This window comes from Pistacia vera, unplaced genomic scaffold (genome assembly GCF_008641045.1).
Source record: "Pistacia vera cultivar Batoury unplaced genomic scaffold, PisVer_v2 Contig582, whole genome shotgun sequence".
NCBI lineage: Eukaryota > Viridiplantae > Streptophyta > Magnoliopsida > Sapindales > Anacardiaceae > Pistacia > Pistacia vera.
The window spans coordinates 175,838-198,198 of record NW_022196426.1 but is presented as its reverse complement, the minus strand read 5'-3'; the positions used below and the strand labels follow the sequence as shown (position 1 = coordinate 198,198).

General features: G+C 32.7%; 2 protein-coding genes across 2 annotated transcripts; one reads left to right on the top strand and one right to left on the bottom strand.

Annotated features, from left to right (window-relative positions):
• Positions 1–7,023: 7,023 nt before the first annotated feature.
• Positions 7,024–7,988, top strand: LOC116109563. Its single transcript, XM_031395790.1, has one exon. The coding sequence runs from the start codon at positions 7,121–7,123 to the stop codon at positions 7,721–7,723; it is 603 nt and encodes a 200-aa protein (XP_031251650.1). The 5' UTR covers positions 7,024–7,120; the 3' UTR covers positions 7,724–7,988.
• Positions 7,989–9,384: 1,396 nt separating this feature from the next.
• LOC116109562 (protein NUCLEAR FUSION DEFECTIVE 4-like) lies at positions 9,385–14,783 on the bottom strand. The gene is made up of 3 exons (XM_031395789.1): positions 14,329–14,783; positions 10,563–11,446; positions 9,385–10,156 (listed from the first exon to the last, which is right to left on the bottom strand). Exons 1-3 carry the CDS (start codon positions 14,656–14,658, stop codon positions 9,685–9,687), a joined length of 1,686 nt encoding a protein of 561 aa, XP_031251649.1. The 5' UTR covers positions 14,659–14,783; the 3' UTR covers positions 9,385–9,684.
• Positions 14,784–22,361: the final 7,578 nt, after the last annotated feature.

Below are 22,361 nucleotides of genomic sequence, written 5' to 3'. Positions count from 1 at the left end.
TATTTGACTTATAGAATATTCAATGGATCCCGATGAGTAGTTGAGGTCTATGCAAGCTAGCCAGATATCTTGGTCATACAAAAAATGGTCATAATTAACATTTATTTGCAAGTTGTGGTGTTAAAATATTCTCCCATTTATTGTCCGTCAAAGAAGCATTTAAGAGATTGAATAAATGAGTAATGAGAGTTTGAATGATTAGAGACTTGACCAAATTAAGTTAGAATGAAATCAAGAAATTATGAGTAACATTAATGATCTAATTCAACAGCTGTCTTGTTGGTCCACATAGCTAATTGAATTCTTCAAAATCCCCATAAATTTCATCTTCTTGATGGATCTTCTCTTACACCAAAAAAAAAAAAAAAAAAAGCTGTCTTGTTGGTCCACATAGCTAATTGAATTCTTCAAAATCCCCATAAATTTCATCTTCTTGATGGATCTCACACAAAATAAATAAATAACAAATAAACATATTTTTTATGCACTTTTTCAAAATTAATAAAAGTATAAATTAGTTAGCTTTTGAGAGAGGATTATTATTATTTTTAAAATAATATATGCTTTTTAACCCAAAAAAAAAAAGAAAAAAAAGGAGGGTTCTTAGAACACAAAATGTAGTGAAAAAACTCAAAAGTTTAGGGTGGCAGAGAAATTGGTCAAATGATTAAATAAATTGAAGATTGATAGTTGATTGAAATGTAATTAATTAGTTAAATGAAGAGAATGATGTTTAAATTTGAAGTTAGTTCATGCGCATGCAAAATAGATTAAAATCATAATTTGTTAACCAACTTTGTATTGTTTAAAATTTAGGGTTGATTGATGAAAGCAATTGATAATGATAGTGATAATTAAATCTCTTAATTAATTATACAAATTAATGAGGTAGATAACAAGCAACATCACTAGCTTACTTACCAAACCAAATTCATGTCCCTCACCCATGAGTCACTAACTAACATTTTGATGTGCCAAAAATATATATATAACTTAAAAAAAATTGAGTGTAGCACTCATAGCTGATAGCTTATGCACTCACACTTTATAGAGGAAATGATTTTTTTCCCACCCAAGGTTTCGACTCAATGCACTTTCTACTCAAAAAGTTTCAAAATACAACTTTATCACCCATGTTAAGATTTGTCCATTAAGTTATTAACTGAAGAATGACATAATAGTAAATTCAAAAAATAGTTTAAGGGTATTTATGTCATTTTATCCCTTATATAAAAACCTTGAATCCTTTCAAATTGCTACAATGTTGCCGCTGTTGTTGCCCATCGATTCAAACCAATTTCGGCTAGTTTTCTCACCAAAACTAATGGAAATCTTGAACTTCTTCATCCTTTTAGCCTTATCCTAGTCGGAATTAAGCAATTTTCCATGAAAAACCCCCTCCTGCCGCCAATCCAGGCCAAGTCGGTTTGTTTTTGGTGTTGTCGACCTCCCTCGACTCCACCAAAATACTCCCCTCACCTCCCTCATCAAAACCCCTACCACTCCACACTTGTTTAGCCTATCGTTCACTGGTCACTGCGCTTGGCTTGTTTTGCATGCCCAGGCTTTTTCGGTCAATCCTGTTATCGAAAATCAACCTCGACACCACCAAACACACTATTGACACTTCCTCTCCAAAACCCCCAACAAACCCGATCCTGTTTGCCTGCAGAAGGTCTCTGATCACCACTTCCTTTCTTAGGGTTTTTTGCTTCATCGATGATTTGGGTGTAATTGTTTGGAGTTGTTTTGTTAGAAATCGACTAATGAAGTTGGTTTAGAAGTGTTTGTGGTTGTGTGTAATTTTTTTTTCTGGTCGCCAGATTCGAAATGTTTGTGGTTGTGTGTGATTGTTTTTTTGGTCATCGGAATCAGAGGTGGTGAATGAGAAAGAAGAAAAGAGAAGAATAAGAGAAAAGGGCATTTTTATGTTTACACCGTTTATATCATGTGACATAATGGATTTTCCTAACGGAACATAATGGTAGGTGGGAAAAGTTTCGTTTTGAAAATTGACAGGTAGGGAAAAGTGGCATTTTGTAACTTGACGGGTGGAAAAGTGCCATTAGACCAAACCTTGGGTGGGAAAAAGTTGTTTACTCCACTTTATATTCATAAGAAAATAAAATAAAAAAAATTTAAAATTATCAGCCATCTAGATTAATCTTAAATTGGATTGTGAAATTACATGAATATTCATATATCAATTGGGTGATTATAAATATTATTTTTTCAATATAATATTTTCAACCTCTTAATTTTCTTGATCATCTAAGGATTTTTCTGATGAGTTTCTAATATGTATATATATTTTATCTTAGATATATTATGGTTTAAATATGTATATGTTGTTGCGATATTTCGCACAAAAAAGAAGTACACGAACCTTTTATGAGAGCTTGTGTAAAGGGTTCGTGTGAGACTATGAAATATGATGTTGAACCCGTGGTTAATAGTAATAGTACAAGTATTATTTTAAAATGGTTTAAATACAAAGCGTAATTTCTACTTTCACTATTATTTTATTGATGTATTTACAACAAAAAGATATTTTCTCTAAAGAAAGATAATTGCTTTGTAACTATTAAGAGGAGAACGAGAAGATTTGAAATAAATCCTTTAGGGGAGAGAGGAACCCCTATCTATAGTTTTGCATGAATGATCTAGTAAGTAACTTGGCAAACTATCTTGATTGGAGATTTAACGGTGAAGTAGTCCTCTTATAAGTTGTCATAGGTTGGTGATTTAGTCGTGAGTCTTGCGGTTGAAGTTAACTCGGGTAGTTGTATGAATAGTTGAAGTGACCTATAACAATCTTATAGGGAAAGCCACCCTTTCATGGGAAAACACCTGACCCAAGTATTTTGTATGGTCATGAGACATGTGTCGAGATCTTAGGCCTTTTGGATTTATGGTATAACAATATATAAGCTATGAGACATTTGAAAAGAAAAAAAGGAAACAAAACAAAAGAATAATAGAAAAAGTACGTAGTGAGGAGAAGCATGTAAAATGAAGAATTAGACAAAAATATTGATAAGGCTGTCGGCTTTACTACTCCATTATTGAGTAAGCCCACACTCAACATAACAATGAAGAAGACAAAAGGGTTGTATTATGTCCAAAATTGCATGGCGCTCCATCGCTTAATCAAATCATATTGAGATCTTAAATTCGATTATTTTCAATTTTCATTACAAATTTTGTCATATTGAACAAAATAAAACTAGGAAATTAACAAAAAATGTCCCATTGAAATAAATGAAGTAAATTTCTTAATATTTGTTTGCATCCAAAGCTCCAAAAAAGAAAAGAAAAAGTATTCACATTCACATGGAAATAGTAGTGTGAGGCCGTGAAGGAGAAGGTGTTTAAGTTCAAAACGCAATTGATAAGATTGCATGTGATATTGGGACACAACCAAAAGACTTTAAACAAGGGCGTTTTCAGACAATACTTAGTGTTCTGACTGTTACCCATTTGCTCATAACATCTTGTCTCACATGTTGTCCTTATCACTTACTAGGATTTATTTCATTGTTCTTAAATGAGATTGTTACAATCAAACTTATTATTATTATTTTTTGTGGGTAACCGGAGTATTCGGATCAACTTGCACACAAATTAACTAATTTTCGAAGTCTATTAAACACTCTACAATTCTAAAGAGAGTAAACTTTCTTGACCGTCAGACCAATATCTTAGGGTTCAATGAAACTTATTTACTTCATTCAATTTTTAAAGATGTTTTTGATGACGTAAAGAGGTTTTTAGTACTTTTTGAACTAATCAAATGAGTTAAATGCTAAGCAATCTTACCAGAGAAAAATGAAATAGACCCTTACTTATGTAGCTCTACGAGAATCAAGAGATAAATCTTGTCATTTAGTTATTTGGGATAAAATCTTTTAGCTTAAATTGAAACACAAATTCATGGCCATAAATTTATTGTAATCTAACGGATATGAGATGCAAGTTGAATGTTAGAAATGGTTATTTTCTTTGTCACCTCACCAAATCTTAAACTATTGGATTGTAATAGATCGACAACTTAAAATTTAAGTCACAATATCTCTTTCTTATTTAAATTTTTTAGTTCTATTAATTAATTATAAGATTAGTGATAATAAAACATTTATGATTAAAGACAGAAAGAGGATCTAACATGGTCTCTCAAGTAGGAGGATCTAACATGACCTCTCAAGTAGGAAGATCTAATATGGTCTCCTAAGTTCGAATCTTCTTGATAGTAAAAGAGCAGTAAGAGAAGATCTAACATGGTCTCTTGAGTTCGAGCCCACACGACTACTAATAGAGGTGACTATTAGAACTCTTACCTAATCAGTAGTTCCAAGATCCTGGAGAATTAATTGAAGTGTATGCAAATTGGCCTGAACACTCTCAGTCGTTAAAAAAGAAAAAAAAAAAAATTATCTTCACCAAGTAGGTTTCTTATAAATGATCATTATGTTTCCTTGAGATTTAATCTACTTGCATTACTTTAATCTAAACATCATTACCAATCTCACGGCTAAAAACTTGCATGCTTTGCTTTTATTATTTTATCTAAATCGATTGATTCATCATTATAATAATAAATAAAGTAATTATTTCTCAAATTTGAAAACAAATATACACATGCTCATGTTCATGTAATCGTATAAAAAAATAAATTTAAAATTCTGACTGAAGGTAGACAAATTCCCAGCCGTCCATTTTTCTGTATAAATTAATTGGTGACTTTAATATATATAATATCTATATATTATATATATTTTTTTTTTTTGAAAAACTATATTATGATTTTAATAATTAAAATAATGCAAGAGTAAAAGCGTTGAACTAACTAAGATTATCTTGTGTTTATCTGCTAATTAGATAATATTATTAACTAAACTTGAGTGGTAATGGCAAACAACACTAATGAAATAAACAATCAAATTAATGTTACATATATTCTAAACAACTTTTTTTTTTTTTTTTTAAATAGTTGTAGAATCTTCAGCAATGGCTCTGAATTTGCATGCATAGTCAACCCATAAAATTACAATATATATATGTGTTTTCAATTATTAGAAATATCGAATCAATTTTTTTTCATTTCCTCTTCTTATTTACTTTTTAAAAGAGGAAACAACTTTTTCCCACCCAGGTTTGCCTTAATGACATTTTCCACCCTAAAAGTTTCAAACTATCACTTTCCCACCCAAAGTTAATATTCCGTTATTACCCAAAACCGATTTTGACAGCGAAAATTCTCTTCGTCACCATCATTTGACCTCCGTCTCCTCTCTATGAAACCTTTCTCATTTTAACACCTGATTTCTCGCTAATTACCCACTACCGTAAAACTAATTTCCTATTCTTGATTGATTTTCAGCTAATTCTGACGGTGGATATTCAATCGATTACCACCATTTGATCACTGGCCTCACTCTATAAAACCCCTCTTACTTTAACTCATGTAACTCCCTGAACGTCGATGAGAAAGTGAGTGTATTTTAGTATTAATGAAATATAAACTGGGTGGAAAGTAGTATTTGAAACTTTTTAGGTGGGGAATGTTATTAAGAAATCTTGGGTGGGAAAAAATCGTTATACTCTTTTAAAAATATGTATTCCCGAAATTAAATACTTATGTTGAGGAAAAGTAGTAAGGTGAAAAGTCAGTCTTTTCTTTTTGGTTTTTTCAAAGGAGAGTCAATTATTAATAAGTTAAATAGTGATGGAAGACAACACCTAATTAATTAAATAATAATTACAATATATTTTAGTCAAAACCCATATATATTATACGCCAAGCCTCCCACACTTTTTAACCGACCAAATTAAAGTATTTATCAGTCAAATTTGGAAAACCTTTTAGCATTTTTCAAACCAAACATATCTTTCAAGGTTTTTTTTTTTTTTTTTTTAATGATCAAGGGTGTTTGAACTAGCTTATACGCACTTCAATTAAGTCTTTGGGACTCTGAAATTACCAACCGAGTAAGAATTTCAGTAATTCTATTAACAACCAAGGAGGGACTCGAAACTCAATGACCTACTGAGTAATCACCCAAGAGTCCCTATGGAACCACTTAACTACCCATAAGTAAGTTTTTAGATCATAAATCAAAGTAATTAACTAAATAATTAGATTTTTACCTAAAATTAAAAAAAAAAGAAAAAAAGAAAAAGAGATAATATGTAAAATCATATCATTCATTCATTCATTTGGTGGCAATGATTCAAGAGAGTTGCTTTCAATATATATGACCAAAAATTAAATCCCTATCTTTGAGTTTGATTTCTTTTCACTTTACCCCCTTAACACACAAAACACAATTAAAGTGAGTGAGTGGTCGTCCCTACACCATTTACTCTTTTCCCATGCCGTGATTGATGGCAAAGCAATGAAATGCAATATAATTCATTTCCACAACAAAATCCTTTGAGTTTTGATCTCTTTAGCTTTACCCCATTTTTGGAAGAAACCCCACTCCACACCACATGCTTCTTCTTTCTTTTTCTTTAGTCACTCTCAAGATTCAACCACCTTATTAAATATTCAATTTCAAGAAATCAAAACCCTAAAAATCTCATTCGGACACCTTGCATACCACGTCATCACTCCATCATCACACGTGTCACATCGTTAATATCCTAATGATGATTAAGGTCGAAGATTTATTTATTGATTACATTCTTTTTTTAATTTTGGATTTAAACTTTTTAAAGATTGTTTACAAAAATAGTGATTGTATTTTTGTGTTATAAGAATATATTCTTGATCTATTTATTCCGTATCATAGGTTCGGTGTTAATGATGAAATAGATGATATGATACTATGTTGTGACTATAACATTGGTGTCGTAATTAAATTGTGTATCTATGTTGATTTCACAACAACGTGATTTATGTAGTAATAAAGTTTGTGTGCCGATATTTTTCTCATGTGTTGTTATAAATATCATCAATACAAGACATTTTTCTAGAGGTATATATATATATATATATATATATTCCTTTTTTCTTTTTTTACCATTTCTTCCCTTCATACTTTATATATATGTGCATGTATGTGTCAAGCTTTAAGGAGATATTACACAAATCCACATTCAATTCAAATCACTGAAAATGATGGATTGGTATTCATGGCTATCAAAGAGTAGCCTTGAGCCATCTCTTGTGTATGAGTATGGCCTTGCTTTTGCACATAATGAGCTTGAAGAAGAAGACATAGCATACTTCAACCATGAATTTCTTCAAAGCATGGGGATCTCGATAGCCAAACACAGACTGGAAATTCTCAAGCTTGCAAGAAAAGAGAAAGGAGCCACAACTCCAAGACCAGTGTCAAGACTTCTTTTTGCAATCAAGAGGACAAAGAGAAGTCTTGCCAAATATTTGAGAACTTGGGTTCATGGTGAAGCGTCATCATCATCATCATCTTCAGCTCTTGTTGTTGTTCCTAGGCCTGCTGGTTATGCAACAAGATGGAGAGGTGGCATGTTGAAGAGGAACAAGAAGCTGATCATGGCTAAACAAGGGAGATTGTTGCTCACAAATGGAAGCCCCACGGTGGTCTCTGGACCTCAGAGAATTAATAGTTTTTCAAGTCCAGTGGTTCTTGATTACCAAAAGGAAGAGAAATTTGATGGTGATGATGATGGATATTGGTCAACTGGTGTTGAAGAAATCAGATGGGATACCATGTTTCAAGATCTCAAACCCACATAAAAGGTTGCCTTCATTTTTCATTTTTTGATCAAACTTGATTCAATAGGGGCAAATTTTATTCACTTTCCCTTAATTTTGCTTATTCACATTAAAATTTTATCTGGGTTTGTGACAATTTTCAAAATTTCAAAAGGGAATTCTACAGTTTATGTGTTTAGCCAAATAAAGGGAGGCGAATAAAAAATTTTCCTTCTAAATTGTAATGGTGAGAGATGGGTTTTTAGGGTTCTTCCACCAGCTGTTTGTCAAAGAAGAGTTATTTGATCTAGTGGTGGGTCAAGTTAAAGCCATACTTTAGCAGCAGGGGTCTGTTTCAGTAATCAGGCTGTCTCCTACTACTTTTTTGTATGCTATAATTTTCTTTCTTTCTTTCTTTAATAGACAAGAAAGCACTAGTATTCAGTGTCTAGCTTGTTGAGGAGATAACTATTGTGTTAGGTTTATACAAATATGTAGCAATATGAAGATACCATTGTATCTATTCTGGTTTTGAGAAAATACTCAGAAAATTGTATTGGTAGGTGTTCATATGAATATGAATTATGAATTATAAGATCAGTGAATCCATTTTCTTTTCTTTCTGTCATATTGAAGTTTGAAACCTTTTATTCACTTTTGGTTTGGATATTGGCAGCCAAAGATTTTGACCAAAAATTTAAAGCATAAAGAAGCAGTTCACTTTTATGTGCCATTATACATTTGACTGGAGCTACTCTATCTGAACATCCTTCGGATGCATCAACTAATTATTAACTGATAAATTATTTTTCTGGATGGTTTTCCAAGAAACTACATGGGCAAGTAACTCAAAGACACTCCGTTTAGTACAATTTTTTTAATAATATTCTATTTTGAGTAAGATAGGATATGATTTAATCAAATAAGACAGTATTCTGAGAATGTGTTTGGTATATTTTTTAAAAACATTTAGATTATTTTTTTAATCCGCTATATTTGTTAATTTAGCTAAACACCTGTCACAATAAAAATTTATAAATTAACAATAACACCCTCACCCACCTAATTGATTGCCGACAGCTGGCCATCATTCCCAGAAGTCACAAGAATGATGCACGAACTACTGGATTTGGTCGGTCATGGGCCAATCTGACTATTTCTGGCTAGATCTACGGCCAAAGATTTGGCTGTTGATGACGACTATATCTTGGCCATCGTAAACAACTAGATTTTTGGCCATAGATCTGACTGTTTTCAGTTAGATCCATGGTGGATTTAGCCAGAAATGAACATATCGGTGCACAATCGGTTAGATTCGACTGATCATGCATCATTCCAACGACGATGGCTAGCAACCAATGGTGGTTACTGGTGGACGACTGTTGCTTGGGTGGATAAGGGGTTTTTTGTTAATTTATAAACTATTATTGAGAAAAGTAATTGTTAAATGTTTTGAGTTAATACAATTTGATTGGATTTTGAACAATATTAAAACAAACACATTTTTCATTTTTTAAGATAGGATAGTAGAATATAATAGAGTTGGAAAAGTTAAACATACAGTAGGTATAACATTTTCAAAACCAATGAAGTGAAGAAACAAATCTAGAATAATAGTAAAGGGAAGCTCTTATTGATCAATCACATTTAGTTCAGAATATTACACATGTTCCTTCTAGTTCAAACTTCAAAGCCAGATATTCCCCTGATTATAATAAAGCATCTTCAGATATGATTACAGAAGAAATACAGCATTCCTTAATCCTTACAGGCTAATACAGCATCATTTCACTATGTATCCCGCAGCTTGGCGATTGTTTTAAGAAGTTACAACAAACTACAGATATTCAAGCTCAGGCAAAATTGTACTACATGTAATGTAGGAATATTGCGATATATATGGCTAATGCAGGCACCCACTGAGAAGCAAAAATAAGATAAATAGAGCATACCGGTACAAAATAGGCATGCCTCTACTGGACGATAAATATTATTATCGACAATCAGTGGCCTGATGTTTGAGGCAGACGAAAAGAACCACCAGCATAAAGCATTTGGTAAACTGGTCGTATTCTAATAGTCAAAATTGTGCTCAAGATGGTTCCTAGTCCACAGACGCCGGCTAGAATCTGGAAGGTGAGCCTGAAGCACTCGGCACCTAAGCAGGTCGAACTTCCTTGCTTGGCAGCTTCTGCATCGTATACATAACCAGCAAGAATGCCGGAGAAAAGGAGTGCACCAATGGGATTTCCCAGCAGAACAAAGTTGTAAATAATACCAAAATGTTTCAACCCAAAAAGCTCTGAGGCTATTGGAACCATCAGAGAGTATATAATTCCATAGCAGACTCCAAGCAGCGCAGTTGCAGCATAGACATAGAGAGTACCATTAAGAGATGATGCATAGAGGAGGAATAAGAAGACCATGATTAATTCCGTGATCGTAATCCAAACTGTCCGTGGAATTGTCTTAGATCTGCAATTAACATGATTTTAGATAGAATTGGAAAAAGCCAATCCAATGCAGTAAGAACTAAGAATATCACATCTGACATGAGCATAAAAGGTTCAAAACTTGTTTTGAAGGGAAAAGTACTGAAGAAAAAACATGAGAAACTCAACAAATCAGTTCTATGACACAATTCTTTAATCATTTTTCAAATAACTTTTAAATGAAAGAAATCCCTATACACAGAGAGAGGAATTAAGGAAACCTAATCCAAGTAAATCATGAAGTATAGGAATTTCAAACTGTAACAAGGTCCGATTATGTTAGGTATGCTAAAAGAAAATTCCAGTCCTGGTTTTGATATTTCAGCAAAAAAGGAAAACCTTTGCATTTCAACATAGTGTATTCTTAATCAAAGCCAACGAGTAATGACCTGACAAAATATTCAGAAACAGCACCCGAGCCAAGACGTCCAGCAAAATTGCAAAAGCTGAAGACACACAACAATGTTGTAGTGTCATCAATTCCTAATGCAATCCCGATTTGAGCCAAATTGTTGAGAACTGTGACTCCAGATCCAACCCCAAGAAAGTACACAGCCCACAGAAGCCAGAAATCAGCCTTCCTAAAGGCTTCACCTAACTTAAAATCCTCCCCCCTCCTTGGTCTCCGTTTCTTCTTTATTGCCCCCTCCCCAACAGCAAGTAGTGTCTCAACATCTGAGACATCATCCTCATTATCATAAAAAGACGAAGACGGTGTCAACAAAGGATCTGTTTGAGTTGAATCACCCCCTTGTCGAACCAAATCATCTGAAGAACTCGCTGGTGTAGGTTTATTGGTGTTAGCAGGGAAAAGGGTCATTTTGATAGGAATCACAAGAGGAGACATCATCAAGACAACCATTATGGCAATTAATATGTATGAAACAGTATCACTTAGAGAAATGACATCACTTGTTATCGAAATTATAGTGACATAGATGGCAAGAAAAACACTTGCTGCTTGGGTAAAAATAAAATGGGCATGCACTGAAGAGTCTTCTCCAGAAGCTGGTGTGCACGCCCGGATTAAATACAGCATAACTAAACATATAACGGGAATTCCAAGTGCCAGGAACAGTAAAAGTCTCGTTGCAGACTCTTTAAGCACCATACTGTATAATGCAGTATATATTGCAGCACTAATCCCAACATAACCTTTGAGGATACCAGCAACAGTGCCCCTACTAAGGGGGAAATTCCTCATGTTAGTTACTAGCACTGCCGTCCCAAACCATGCATTGCTATTAGTGCCAACAACGAGTGCAAGAAATAACTGCCATAGCATTGAATAATAAGAATTATAAGTATGTACACCAGAATGGATACGATCAAGGCAAGATCCCTGCCTACTAGAATGCCTCAAAACAAAAGGGTCATGCAAAAATGTTGACATATCAATTGAACTAATGCTCATTTACAAACATAGATATCTATTGTTGCCAATATGCAATTAACTTCATATGATATCTATTGTTGCCAATATGCAATTAACTTCATATCATCTCAAGATTTTGGCTGATAATATAACATCACTGAAGTTCAATAAAAGGAAAAAAAAAAAAAAAAAAAAAACTCATTATGAAGATTTATAACATACCTTGGAACATATTGTGTGTGTCTATGTGCATAAAGCTTGATTCCATAAACTTGTTTTCACTCAGCACATAAACCAAGCTCATACTCCCAGTATCATTAAAGTATAAAGAAATGAGTTTAGAAATACTGCTTATTATTTGTTTAAATAATGCTCTCTCAAAACCTGGATATTCTGTGGTTTGCATGCAGTGTACACAAGTAGTAATGAAAAAAGAAACACAGCCTAGAACCCAATATTTTTCCTCCATTGATCCCATTTTTACATCCACTTTGATCTAATCCAGGCAGTAGTTTAGTGGGAAAGAAAATATTCTGGGTGGTCCGACAAAACAAAGTTCCATCTAATATAATCCAACCATTCTATTCAAAAGAAAAGAAAAAAAAAAGAAACATATCTTTTTGTTCAAGAAATGAAAAGTAAGAAGAATCATGTCTTAACTATTGGTTTCATCAAAGGATTGGAAGAATTCCCAAACTACATGCTTTTGATTATAACTGAACAAGATGTGATGTGGATAAAATAAAGCTTTGCTCTCTGTACGCATGTATTGATATTTCAGACCATAAAATAATCCTATTGCTGTTCACGATGTTCATCAAAGGAAAGATTCAAGGCATTACAGAATCAACAACACGAAGATATTCCAAGAACTGGCTCATCATTCTTACAGCACATTAGAACTGGGTTTGAACATAAGGAAACTTTTCCATGATTCTACACTACCATCTCTCCATATGAATAATGGCAACTAAAACAGATGTGCACTGAGAAACCAACTTATTTAAATATTCAAGTGAATAAATTTCTTTGTTTGACCTTTCCTCTGATTAAACAGGCAAGTCAATATATGTGAGTATAGTTGCCAATGTCTCCTCACGATATCAAAGAATATGGCTTCCAAGGCATTAGAAGTAATTTCCAATGTTTCTACTGGATAGCCCCAGATGGTTCTGTTGCAAGAATTATAAAGGCTCCCACAAATTATTTCCTACAGGACCTTAAAATGATGCCATAAATTTCATATAGTCACTTTGAGTTAGAAACAATGTGTGCTTCTAAATTTTATATGGTCATATTAAATTGAAGAATCTTCTGCATCCTCCTGACCAGCACCAGTAACCAACAAAATAAAGAAGCATTTACTGTATTGGAGTAACATCTGAATTGACTGGTTTATCTTGTTCAACCTACTCATTGCACAATTTTGCAAAGGACTACCTTCCTGACAAAGTTAATTTAAAAAACCTTCATAATGAATTCAATATCTCCTTTAACAATTTTTATGCAAAGTCTAAGAAATTTTATTTCCATGCTCAAACAATGGCCTGTCTCCTGAAACTTACATGGGTTTAAAATACCATCTATTTCCATATATAAACATTCCACTGGACACTTACTCCGATTTTACTTTGCTTTCAAGATAGAAGATTGAATCCTGCAGAAACCCTAGCCATGCTTGGCATGGCAAGATAAGAATATTTCCATCTGTCCAACAACCTCTTATGTAGTTGCTGACATTTGGTAATACAGAACAGAAAAAAGTACAATAATTTTTAGAAGACTTGGAGAAAAAGTGCACGTTAAAATTTTATATATTCTTCATCCAAGTTGAAGTCAATTGACTAATTGAAAACTAATTTCCATTCTCAAACATTCCCTAACTCATGCTAAACAAACTGATTACTGTCCTAATGAGATGTATCATTAATATGATGACAGAGTAAACAACCAAAAAAACATACCAAAACCAAAGTTTTGAAGACGGAAAATCTCTAATTAATCTGAGGAGGTACTCAATTTGCAAAATTTAAGCAAGCAACACCTCTACAACAAGAAATTTTCTCTCATTACCTTACTTATTTCATCTCAAGCTTAAGTTGCTTGTATTTGACTGCTTTAGAAACTAAGAAAAACCAAATTTGTATAGAACTAGTAAGATCTTACACACATGAGACTTGCTATGAGAAATCAATCATCACTACAACCTGGTTGAAAACAACCTATTCCCTATTTGCTGATAGACCCATTTCAGAAGCTTATACCATATTTTCTACAATCAAACTTGCAACAAGCTCCCCACAATTTACACTTTCCAATCAGCAAGATGAAATAAATTCAGAGTCAGTCTACCAAACTACCAAAATCCTTGAGCTGGTACTAAACATCAAGTAATAGCTATAGTCAATCAGCTCCAGTAATTGAAGTCACCAAGAAATGCATCAAAACCCAAAAGCAAGTAAAATCCATCAAACTATAATACCAAGAGATCAAATCCCCAAATAGATACGAAAAAACAAAAAACATGAAATCAATCAAACATGAAAATAAACTACAATCGAACACACAGGCAATATTCCACCCAACCAACTTCTCGATTCAGTTCACAAAACATCCATCAAAATTCTTAGTTTAAAAAAGAAAATTTTCATACCCATCAAGCAAATCAAACTCAAAATTTGAAACCTCCCTTCAAATTTAACTCTCCACCACTATTTCCAAGCAACCAATCTTCTCAAAAAAACAAGTTTGCCCATCAACCAAAAAAAAAAAAAAATTACCAGCCAGTAAGGCAAGCCAGTGACAGTCTCACTGACAGCAAGACAGAGAACACCATAACCCAAGAAACAAAACACAACACCAACAAGAAGAACAGCCCAAGGTGGGAACTTGTTGCAAGCAATACCCGGAAGCAAGCCAACATTTTCCCCAATATCATTCGCCACCCCCAAGATTGTAACTTGTTGCTGATTAAACCCCATCACCGATTTCAACGCAGTTGAATATAAAGGAAAGTTGTAAGCATTCCCAGCTGACATTTCCACCCACACGGCAGCCGCTAAGCCCACCCACGGCGGCCGGCTCCCGGGCTTGAGCGCTGGTTTCTTCATTCTAGTTGTTGTTTCACGTTTGAAAAAAGTTGTTGTGGGAAATAAATGAGTTGGAGAGTGATGGAAATGATTAAGTGACGGTGGCGGTTAGTGATGGTGGCATGGCATGAGGTGTCCACTGAAAGGGACAAAGGAGGGATCAGAATTCAGTGGTCTGGAAGACGACAACGTAAGCAAAAGAACAAAAGAAATGGACTTTTTAAAGAATTATGAAAATAAAATCGCTGTTTGATGTCGGTGTCTTGATGATAATTCTCATGCAAGAACAAGAATGTCGAGTGTAATTTTAGTGATCCAAGAAAGAGATTAAAAATCCCACCAGGAGTGTTCTTTCAACAAATTTAATGGAAGAATGAGTACTTTATGAATTAGATTTTGATAATTCTATATTATGTGGTTTATTTACAACATATATTAAAGGTGTAATGGGGGAATAATTAATCCCATACATTAAATGCAACACTATTATAATGAATTTGAATATAGGAATTATTAATGGTATAAATTGGCGGTGCAATATTTTCTATTGTTAAGTTGAACTTAGCCAACTGAAGGTCAACTAAAAAGACAGTTGAAAAAATAAATAATTACAGTATATAGATTTTAGGGAGAACGACATTTTCCCACCAGAAGTTTGGCAAAACATCACGTTTTCATCATTCATCGGGTTTTATTAGTGTTTTCTATTAACATTTGATTGAAAAAACAAAAATATTTTTAAATAATTTATTTCTTAATTATTTTATTATAAATTAAAATTTAATTAAATTAAAGTCTTTACTCGATTATTTATCAGTTTAAGTATAAATATATTTTATTTCTTTTGTTTATTTAATTAGTTAGGAATATTGATTTTCTATGTTAATTAGCAAAAATGAAAAACATTATATTATGAAAAATATTATGAATTTAGTATATTATTGAATAATAATGATGGAATATTGATGACATTATAAATAAATAAATATTAACCTCATTTAACTTTAAAAATTTCATAGCATTACTCCTAATTTTTTAGGTGGTGTTTACTATTTTTTATTTTTTGACTTTTTAATATTTAACTTTTTAGCTGATTAAAAGATAATAAAAAATTTATAAAGTCAAATATTTAAGGGTATTTTTATCTTTTCAGTAAAATATTAATGGAAGACATAACAGAACCTAATAAAAGGTGGGAAAGTGTCATTTTGAAACTTGGAGGGTGGAAAAATGTCGTTTCGCCAAACCTTGGTTGGGACAATGTTGTTCTCCATAGATTTTAAAAAGCTAAAAATAAGGTCTTACACTCTTACTACATTAAACTCAAAACAAATATAGAAACTCAAAGCACAAAGATTTACGTACACAGTAATACTATATTTATAATTTAATCTCATAAACTTTATTTCACAACCTCAAAATAACAACTCACAATTATTCAGCTCACAAATGGGTCTCATTTACTTGCTATGGGTCTTGCCTGTCAAATTACGAGCTGTCACATTGAAATTGTGAGAGAAAGTTTATAAGATTGGGTTGTAAGCCAATCTTTATCCTTACCTAAAACCCCTTGAAATATTCTTAATGTGTAATAAGGACAATACTATACTTACAACTCAATCTCACAAACTCTCTCTCACAACCCCTAGGTAGGAGCTGTCTAGTTTTTATTGATGAATTGACCAAAATTCAAAATTCATCAGCAAAAAACCGGGAGTTATCACGTAGGAGTTGTAAAAGAGAGTTTGTGAGATTGAATTGTGAATCAGTCTTTAGTGGTATAATAAAACTTTTAAGATATACCTTATGATAACATTTTGGGAAATTCATCAGCAAAAAACTGGACAGCTCTACTTATACTAATTAAGTTATAAGTAAATATGTATTGGTGTAATAAAACTTTTAAGATATACCTTATAATAGCCTTAAATCATGCACTTCTTGTTAGTGAAATTGGGAGTTATCCATAATAACGCGCCAATTGACCATTCTCCATTTCCAATTGCTTATACTAATTAACCATCTTCAATGTTGGTTTGAATATAATTGAATTTGAAAGAATAAGTAAAAGTGTTACAACATATTATATAGTTTTTTATTTTATAATGTAACGTAAAATGATTGATGTGGACATGCATGTCATGTGAACACATCACAAACTTTGTACATCTCAAGTTAATTTATAAATTCAGAAGCATGCTTGCTTTTCTTTGTCATAACAAACTATCATAAAATGGGTTAGGTAAGGTCCATTGAAGCACATGCCATCATATCAATACAACCCAAAAGAAGTTAAAAAAAAAAAAAAAAAAAAGTTCGTTATGGACTTGTAGTTGGTCTTAGTATAGCCGTATAGGCATGCATCCATAAAACTAATGTGAGAGCCATGGCCTAATATGCTAACTTTGATTAATTGTATTGGTGGTCAAGAAGATTTGTTCAATTCCTCAAGTTTCTAGGTTCAAACCTTGTGACCACTTACCACAATAATATTATGATTTACTTATTCTTTTAAACTGGTAAGATGTTCAATGGACATTGAAAATTATTTGAGGTGCGTGCCTAGCTACTGGCTCGGACAAATTTAGACTTCATTTGTTTATCTATGTATACCTTACAAGTAATTGTACAAAATTGAAATTTACATGAATAAAATTATGCATCTAATAAGAAAATAGTTGTGGGGATTTCTTTAGTGACCCCAAAAAGAAAAAAAAAATATCTATATATGTCTTTTGAAAATGCGGCCTGTTTGGTAGATTATTTGAAAAATGTTATTCTGAAAAAGTGTTTTAAGTTGAGTTGAGTTAGATTAAATCGAGTAAGATTAGATTCTGAAAATGCGTTTGGTAAAATATCTGAAAATTATATTAGAGTAAGATAAAATGCTGTAATAGTTATTTGGTTTTTTAAAAAAAAAAATGTTTTTAAGACAGAATAATTGTTTGGTACATTTTCTAAAAATATTAATTATTATTTTTTTAACCTCCTATATTTGTTATTTAGTTAAACAATCCCACAATAAAAATTTAAAAATTAAAAAAAGCACCATAACCACCCAAGAGGACAACCGACCACCAACCACCATTGCCTAATGGCAGTCGATAGTCACCGGAACGACACACAACCTGCTGGATTTGACCGATCGTGCACTGATATCGCTAGAAACGATTAGATCTACGGTCAAAGATCTAGCTGTTGACAACCAAATCTACGGCTAGAGATCTGGTACTCTTTAACTGCCAAATAGCCAGATAGGCCAAATCGTGGCCAGAACCTGGTCGTAGATCTGGCCGTTTTCAGCCATATCCATGCATGACTGGCTGGATTGTCATTTCGTCTGTGTTGGCGGTGGATGGTTGCTGGCAGGCGATGGTGATCTTAAGTGGATTGATTTTCAGATTGGAAAGAAAGAAAAATGAGAAGTAGAGATAGAAAAAAAAAAATGTTTTGAGTTAAATAGAGTTAAATAAAAAAATACTTTGAGTTGAATAATCTGAAAACAAATCCCCCTTTCTTTTCATTTTCAGATGAAAAAAATGTTATTTAATTTAGATTAATTTTTAAAATAATAATCTCAATAAGTAAACAAATATATATCATATTTTTTAATCTAAATATCAAATAACATAATAATGATCCAGGAACACAACACAATCTCTCTGTGGACTCTACTCCAAAATTCAAATCCCAAATTTTAAACGTGGATTGATTCCTTGTTCCCAGAAGAAGTTCACATGATTCATGGATTAGATTGATAGAGAGATGAAATTAAAATATATCCATGCACGTGTTAGTGTGATTGAGTTGGCAGACAAAATCAATTCTGATACACCAACATGTGCACATATGGACCAATCACCACTTCATTGAGCAAAGTTTTAATTAATTACGTAATTTATTTGTCTAAGTTGCGTATTTGTGCAGAATTATTGTGGTGTTCTCTTTTCAAATAGGCATAGCTAACAATAGGCGTGGCAGTTTGGGAAGTCAAAAGTAAATTCCAATTTCTTCGTATGTACATCACATTGTCCTTATACATGGTGACCCCATCAATACTACCTAATGAATATCGGTAGAACGACATTTCCCCACCTAAGTTTCGAAATGACACTTTTCCACCTACTGTTATATTCCATTAAGAAATTCTGTTATAAAGAAGGGTATGATGGTCAATTTTATTTAAGCCCACCCATTCTACTTACTGCATCCTATTACCAGACCCAAACATCTCTCTGAATCTTTGAAACTTAATGGATTTAAGTCTACCCATTCTTCTTCATAACGGATTTTCCTAACGGAATATAACAATAGGTGGGAAAGTGTCATTTTGAAACTTAACGAGTGGGAAAATGTCGTTTTGCCAAACCTTTTTGTCAAACCTTGGGTGGGAAAAGGTCTTTCTCTCCCTTGAATATCCATCAATTGTTATTCAATGAAAATTTATTTTCGGAAAGAGAAAACTTAGATATAGAAGATAAACATAATAGAAGATTAAAAGTCTAATTAAGGCAGGTTAAATAGGAACTTTTGAGTATATTACTCAAAAGATCTTAAGTTTAAGTTCTTATTCGGTTGCCAATAAGGGTGACTACTAGAGCTCTTACCTGACTAGTAGTTCCAAGGTCTTTAGGAGATTAGTTGAAGTGCGTGTAAATTAGCTCGAACACCCCTAGTCTTTTGAAAAAAAAAAAAAAAAAAAAAAAAAAAAACTAAGGCTAACTAACATTTTAACTCCCAAACTATCATGAAAGGAAACTTTTCCCTGGTTCCAAACACTCAAATTATCCTCATTTTTTGAATTCATGCATTAAAATTTAACTGTGAAAGGGTAATCTTGTCAATTCACCTTCCATATATAACATTATGAAGACAAAAAACCTAATCTACCATTATGAATCGATAAGATTGCCCTCTGATGGTTAAGTTTTAATGCTTGAATTCGAAAAATGTCCTTCACCTTAGATTGGGGTGAAAATATCATTGAGCCGCCTAACTAATCATCTTTTAGAAAAGAGGTCTAACTTCAAATATTATAAGGGTATTTTAGATATAAAATGAGGTACAAATAAATATTTGAAAAGATAAATAAAGCATATTAAGTAAATATTTTGTGGCGAGTAAAAACAAATGTACTAAATTGGTGGTAAAGTTTGTATGACATGAGTTGAGTCAGAAAGAGTAATACAAAAAAGTTGTAGGCCCAAAGTCTAGCTTAACTCCTTAAGGACCAAAGGCCTGCCACAAAGCCCAAATCAATCCAACATTCTCACGACTATTGTTGTTTAAGTCCATCCATTACCAATAATTTTCTAAGGGGTAAAATGGAAAATTAAAATGTAGAGAGGGTTAAAATAAACATTTTATCATCCCAAATTTGTGAGGAATGCTACTCCTCCACAATTCTTTAAGGAATAAGAGTCTTTTTACACACTAAATTAATAAAATCAAACATGGGATGAGGGAATAAAGATTCTCATTTCCATGTTCATTCACAACCTAAAAGTATGGAGGAAAGAAGAATTTTTTTATTTTTTAATAACCTCAAGAGGTTGGTCTAATGGTCAAGAAGATTTGCTCCCTTTATTGACTTTCTAGGTTTAAATTATCTTAGGACCACCTACCACATTTGTAGCTTACTTGAAATATTGAGTTTGTACGGTGTTTAATAGGTCCTAAAAATTACTTTAGGACTACCTACCACATTTGTAGCTTACTTGGAACATTGAGCTTGTAAGATGTTCAATGAATTCTGAAAATTAATTAAAGTGTGCACAAGCTGACCGAAACACCTTAATTATATATATATATATGTATATAAAATTATTACAGTTATATCCTCACTAAAATTAAAGATGGGGACTAAAAATTGCTTCCCTTATCACACAATGGGGCTCAAAAGATTCACATTATAAGGCCCAGGCCATGTGTGTGAAGATAGGGCTCAAAAGATTCATTCATTATTGTATTAGTACTCTTAACAAAGACAGATTGCTGTCATTGAATCTATGCACTGACACCTATTAATTTACAGATTAATGAATGGAGTAAGATATCAGGGAGCATAAAAATAATGCAAAATTTTGGCAGCAATAATTGCCTTCACATTCATTCATTAGATTCTGTAATATTAATTATTTATTTTGTGCAGAGTGTATGCAGACAGGCTTATTTAAAATTAAAAGGATAGAATAGTGGACAACATTCAGGTTGTCAGTAAAATTATTGAAATAAACGTTACCTCCAAGATTGTCCTAGATTTGATGATACAAAGAGTGGTGAACCCATTCATTTGTCTCCTATCCTCAAACATGGCTCCTTTTTTTAAAAAAAAAAAAAAAAAAAAATTCCTTAACCCTAGATTTTGATGGCTAAATCAATAAACTTAGATAATATCTTTCTACTTTACAGTTTACAGTTTATATATATATAAATTGATGCGGTATTATTTATTATTGTCATGATAAATATCTACTTCATTGTTCTGTATTAGTTTGATATTTAAAGAGTTTGAATTAATATCTTTGGTAGTAATAATATACATTTCTGTGCAAATAAAAAAAAAAACTAATAATATAGTGTTAGTAATTTTTGGGGACAGAGTTAAGGAATTTCATCTCTAACTGTATTTCGTTTTGACGCCGTCTCTTTTAACCCAACCTTAGATTTTGGAGTGGGATCCTTTTGATTCAACCTTAGATTTTGGAGCGGGTCAAGAGTCAGTATATCTAGGAGGAGAATGCAATACATGTCCCAGCCCTGTATTCATAAATCCTAATTTAATTTTTAAATAAATATTAATTATATTATATATTTTGAGTAAATGATTTTTTCTACCCAATGTTTGCCTTAATAAACTTTCCCATCCAAAGTTAATATTGCATCACTACCCAAAGTTGATTCTAGCGACAAAAGTTCTCTCCATAACTACCATTCGAACCTCTGATCTCCTCTCTATAAAACCCTCTTACTTCAGCATCTGATTTCTCGCCAATTCTTTACCACTGCAAAGTTAGGGTTTCCTATTCTTAGCTAATTTCCAACTGATTTTTATAACAAATATTTAATTGATTACCATCATTCGATCCATCGACCGCCACTCTATAAAATCTCTTTTATCCTGGCTCTTGGTAACTCGCAGAACACCGGTTAAGAAAATGAAGTATATTTTAGATATTAACGGAATAATAAATTTTGGGTAAAAAATGATATTTAAAACTTTTTGGGTAAAAAAGTGCCATTAAGACAAACCTTAGTAGGAAAAAAGACGTTTACTTCTATCAAGGAGATGACACTATTGGGCTTTTCACCTTCTCCCGTCCTCACCCACGTCCAAATTTTCAAGCAATTTGTGATGGATGGAAGTAGGGGTGAATATGAGCCGAGCCGAGTCGAGTAATGACTGGCTCGAGCTCGGCTCGTTACTATTGGAGTGCAGCTCGAGCTCGGCTCGTTTCATAAAATTACTAGCTCGAGCTCGGCTCGAACACTCATTAACCGAGCCGAGCCGAGTTGAGCCAAGCTTGATTAAATAATAATGCAGGAACAAAAAGCCTCTCTCTTTTGTTTAACTTAGACAAATTATCATACACTTACACTGCAAATCAACAAATAAAAAAAAATTCAACTTCAATTTAATCAATTTCACCAAAATCCCAAAATTCAAAGTAGGAAAATGAGCCAACCACTTGATCCCAAAGAAACCTTCATCCCAAAAAATACAT

Excerpts from the sequence above, each read along its gene's own strand:
- LOC116109563 (XM_031395790.1), top strand. The coding sequence starts at position 7,121 with ATGATGGATTGGTATTCATGGCTATCAAAGAGTAGCCTTGAGCCATCT.
- LOC116109562 (XM_031395789.1), bottom strand. The coding sequence starts at position 14,658 with ATGAAGAAACCAGCGCTCAAGCCCGGGAGCCGGCCGCCGTGGGTGGGC. Across the intron at positions 11,447-14,328 it reads CTGGCTTGCCTTACTGGCTG|TTATTTCTTGCACTCGTTGT; the intron begins GTAATTTTTTTT and ends ATGCTATGGCAG. Across the intron at positions 10,157-10,562 it reads GTTTCTGAATATTTTGTCAG|ATCTAAGACAATTCCACGGA; the intron begins GTCATTACTCGT and ends TGTTAATTGCAG.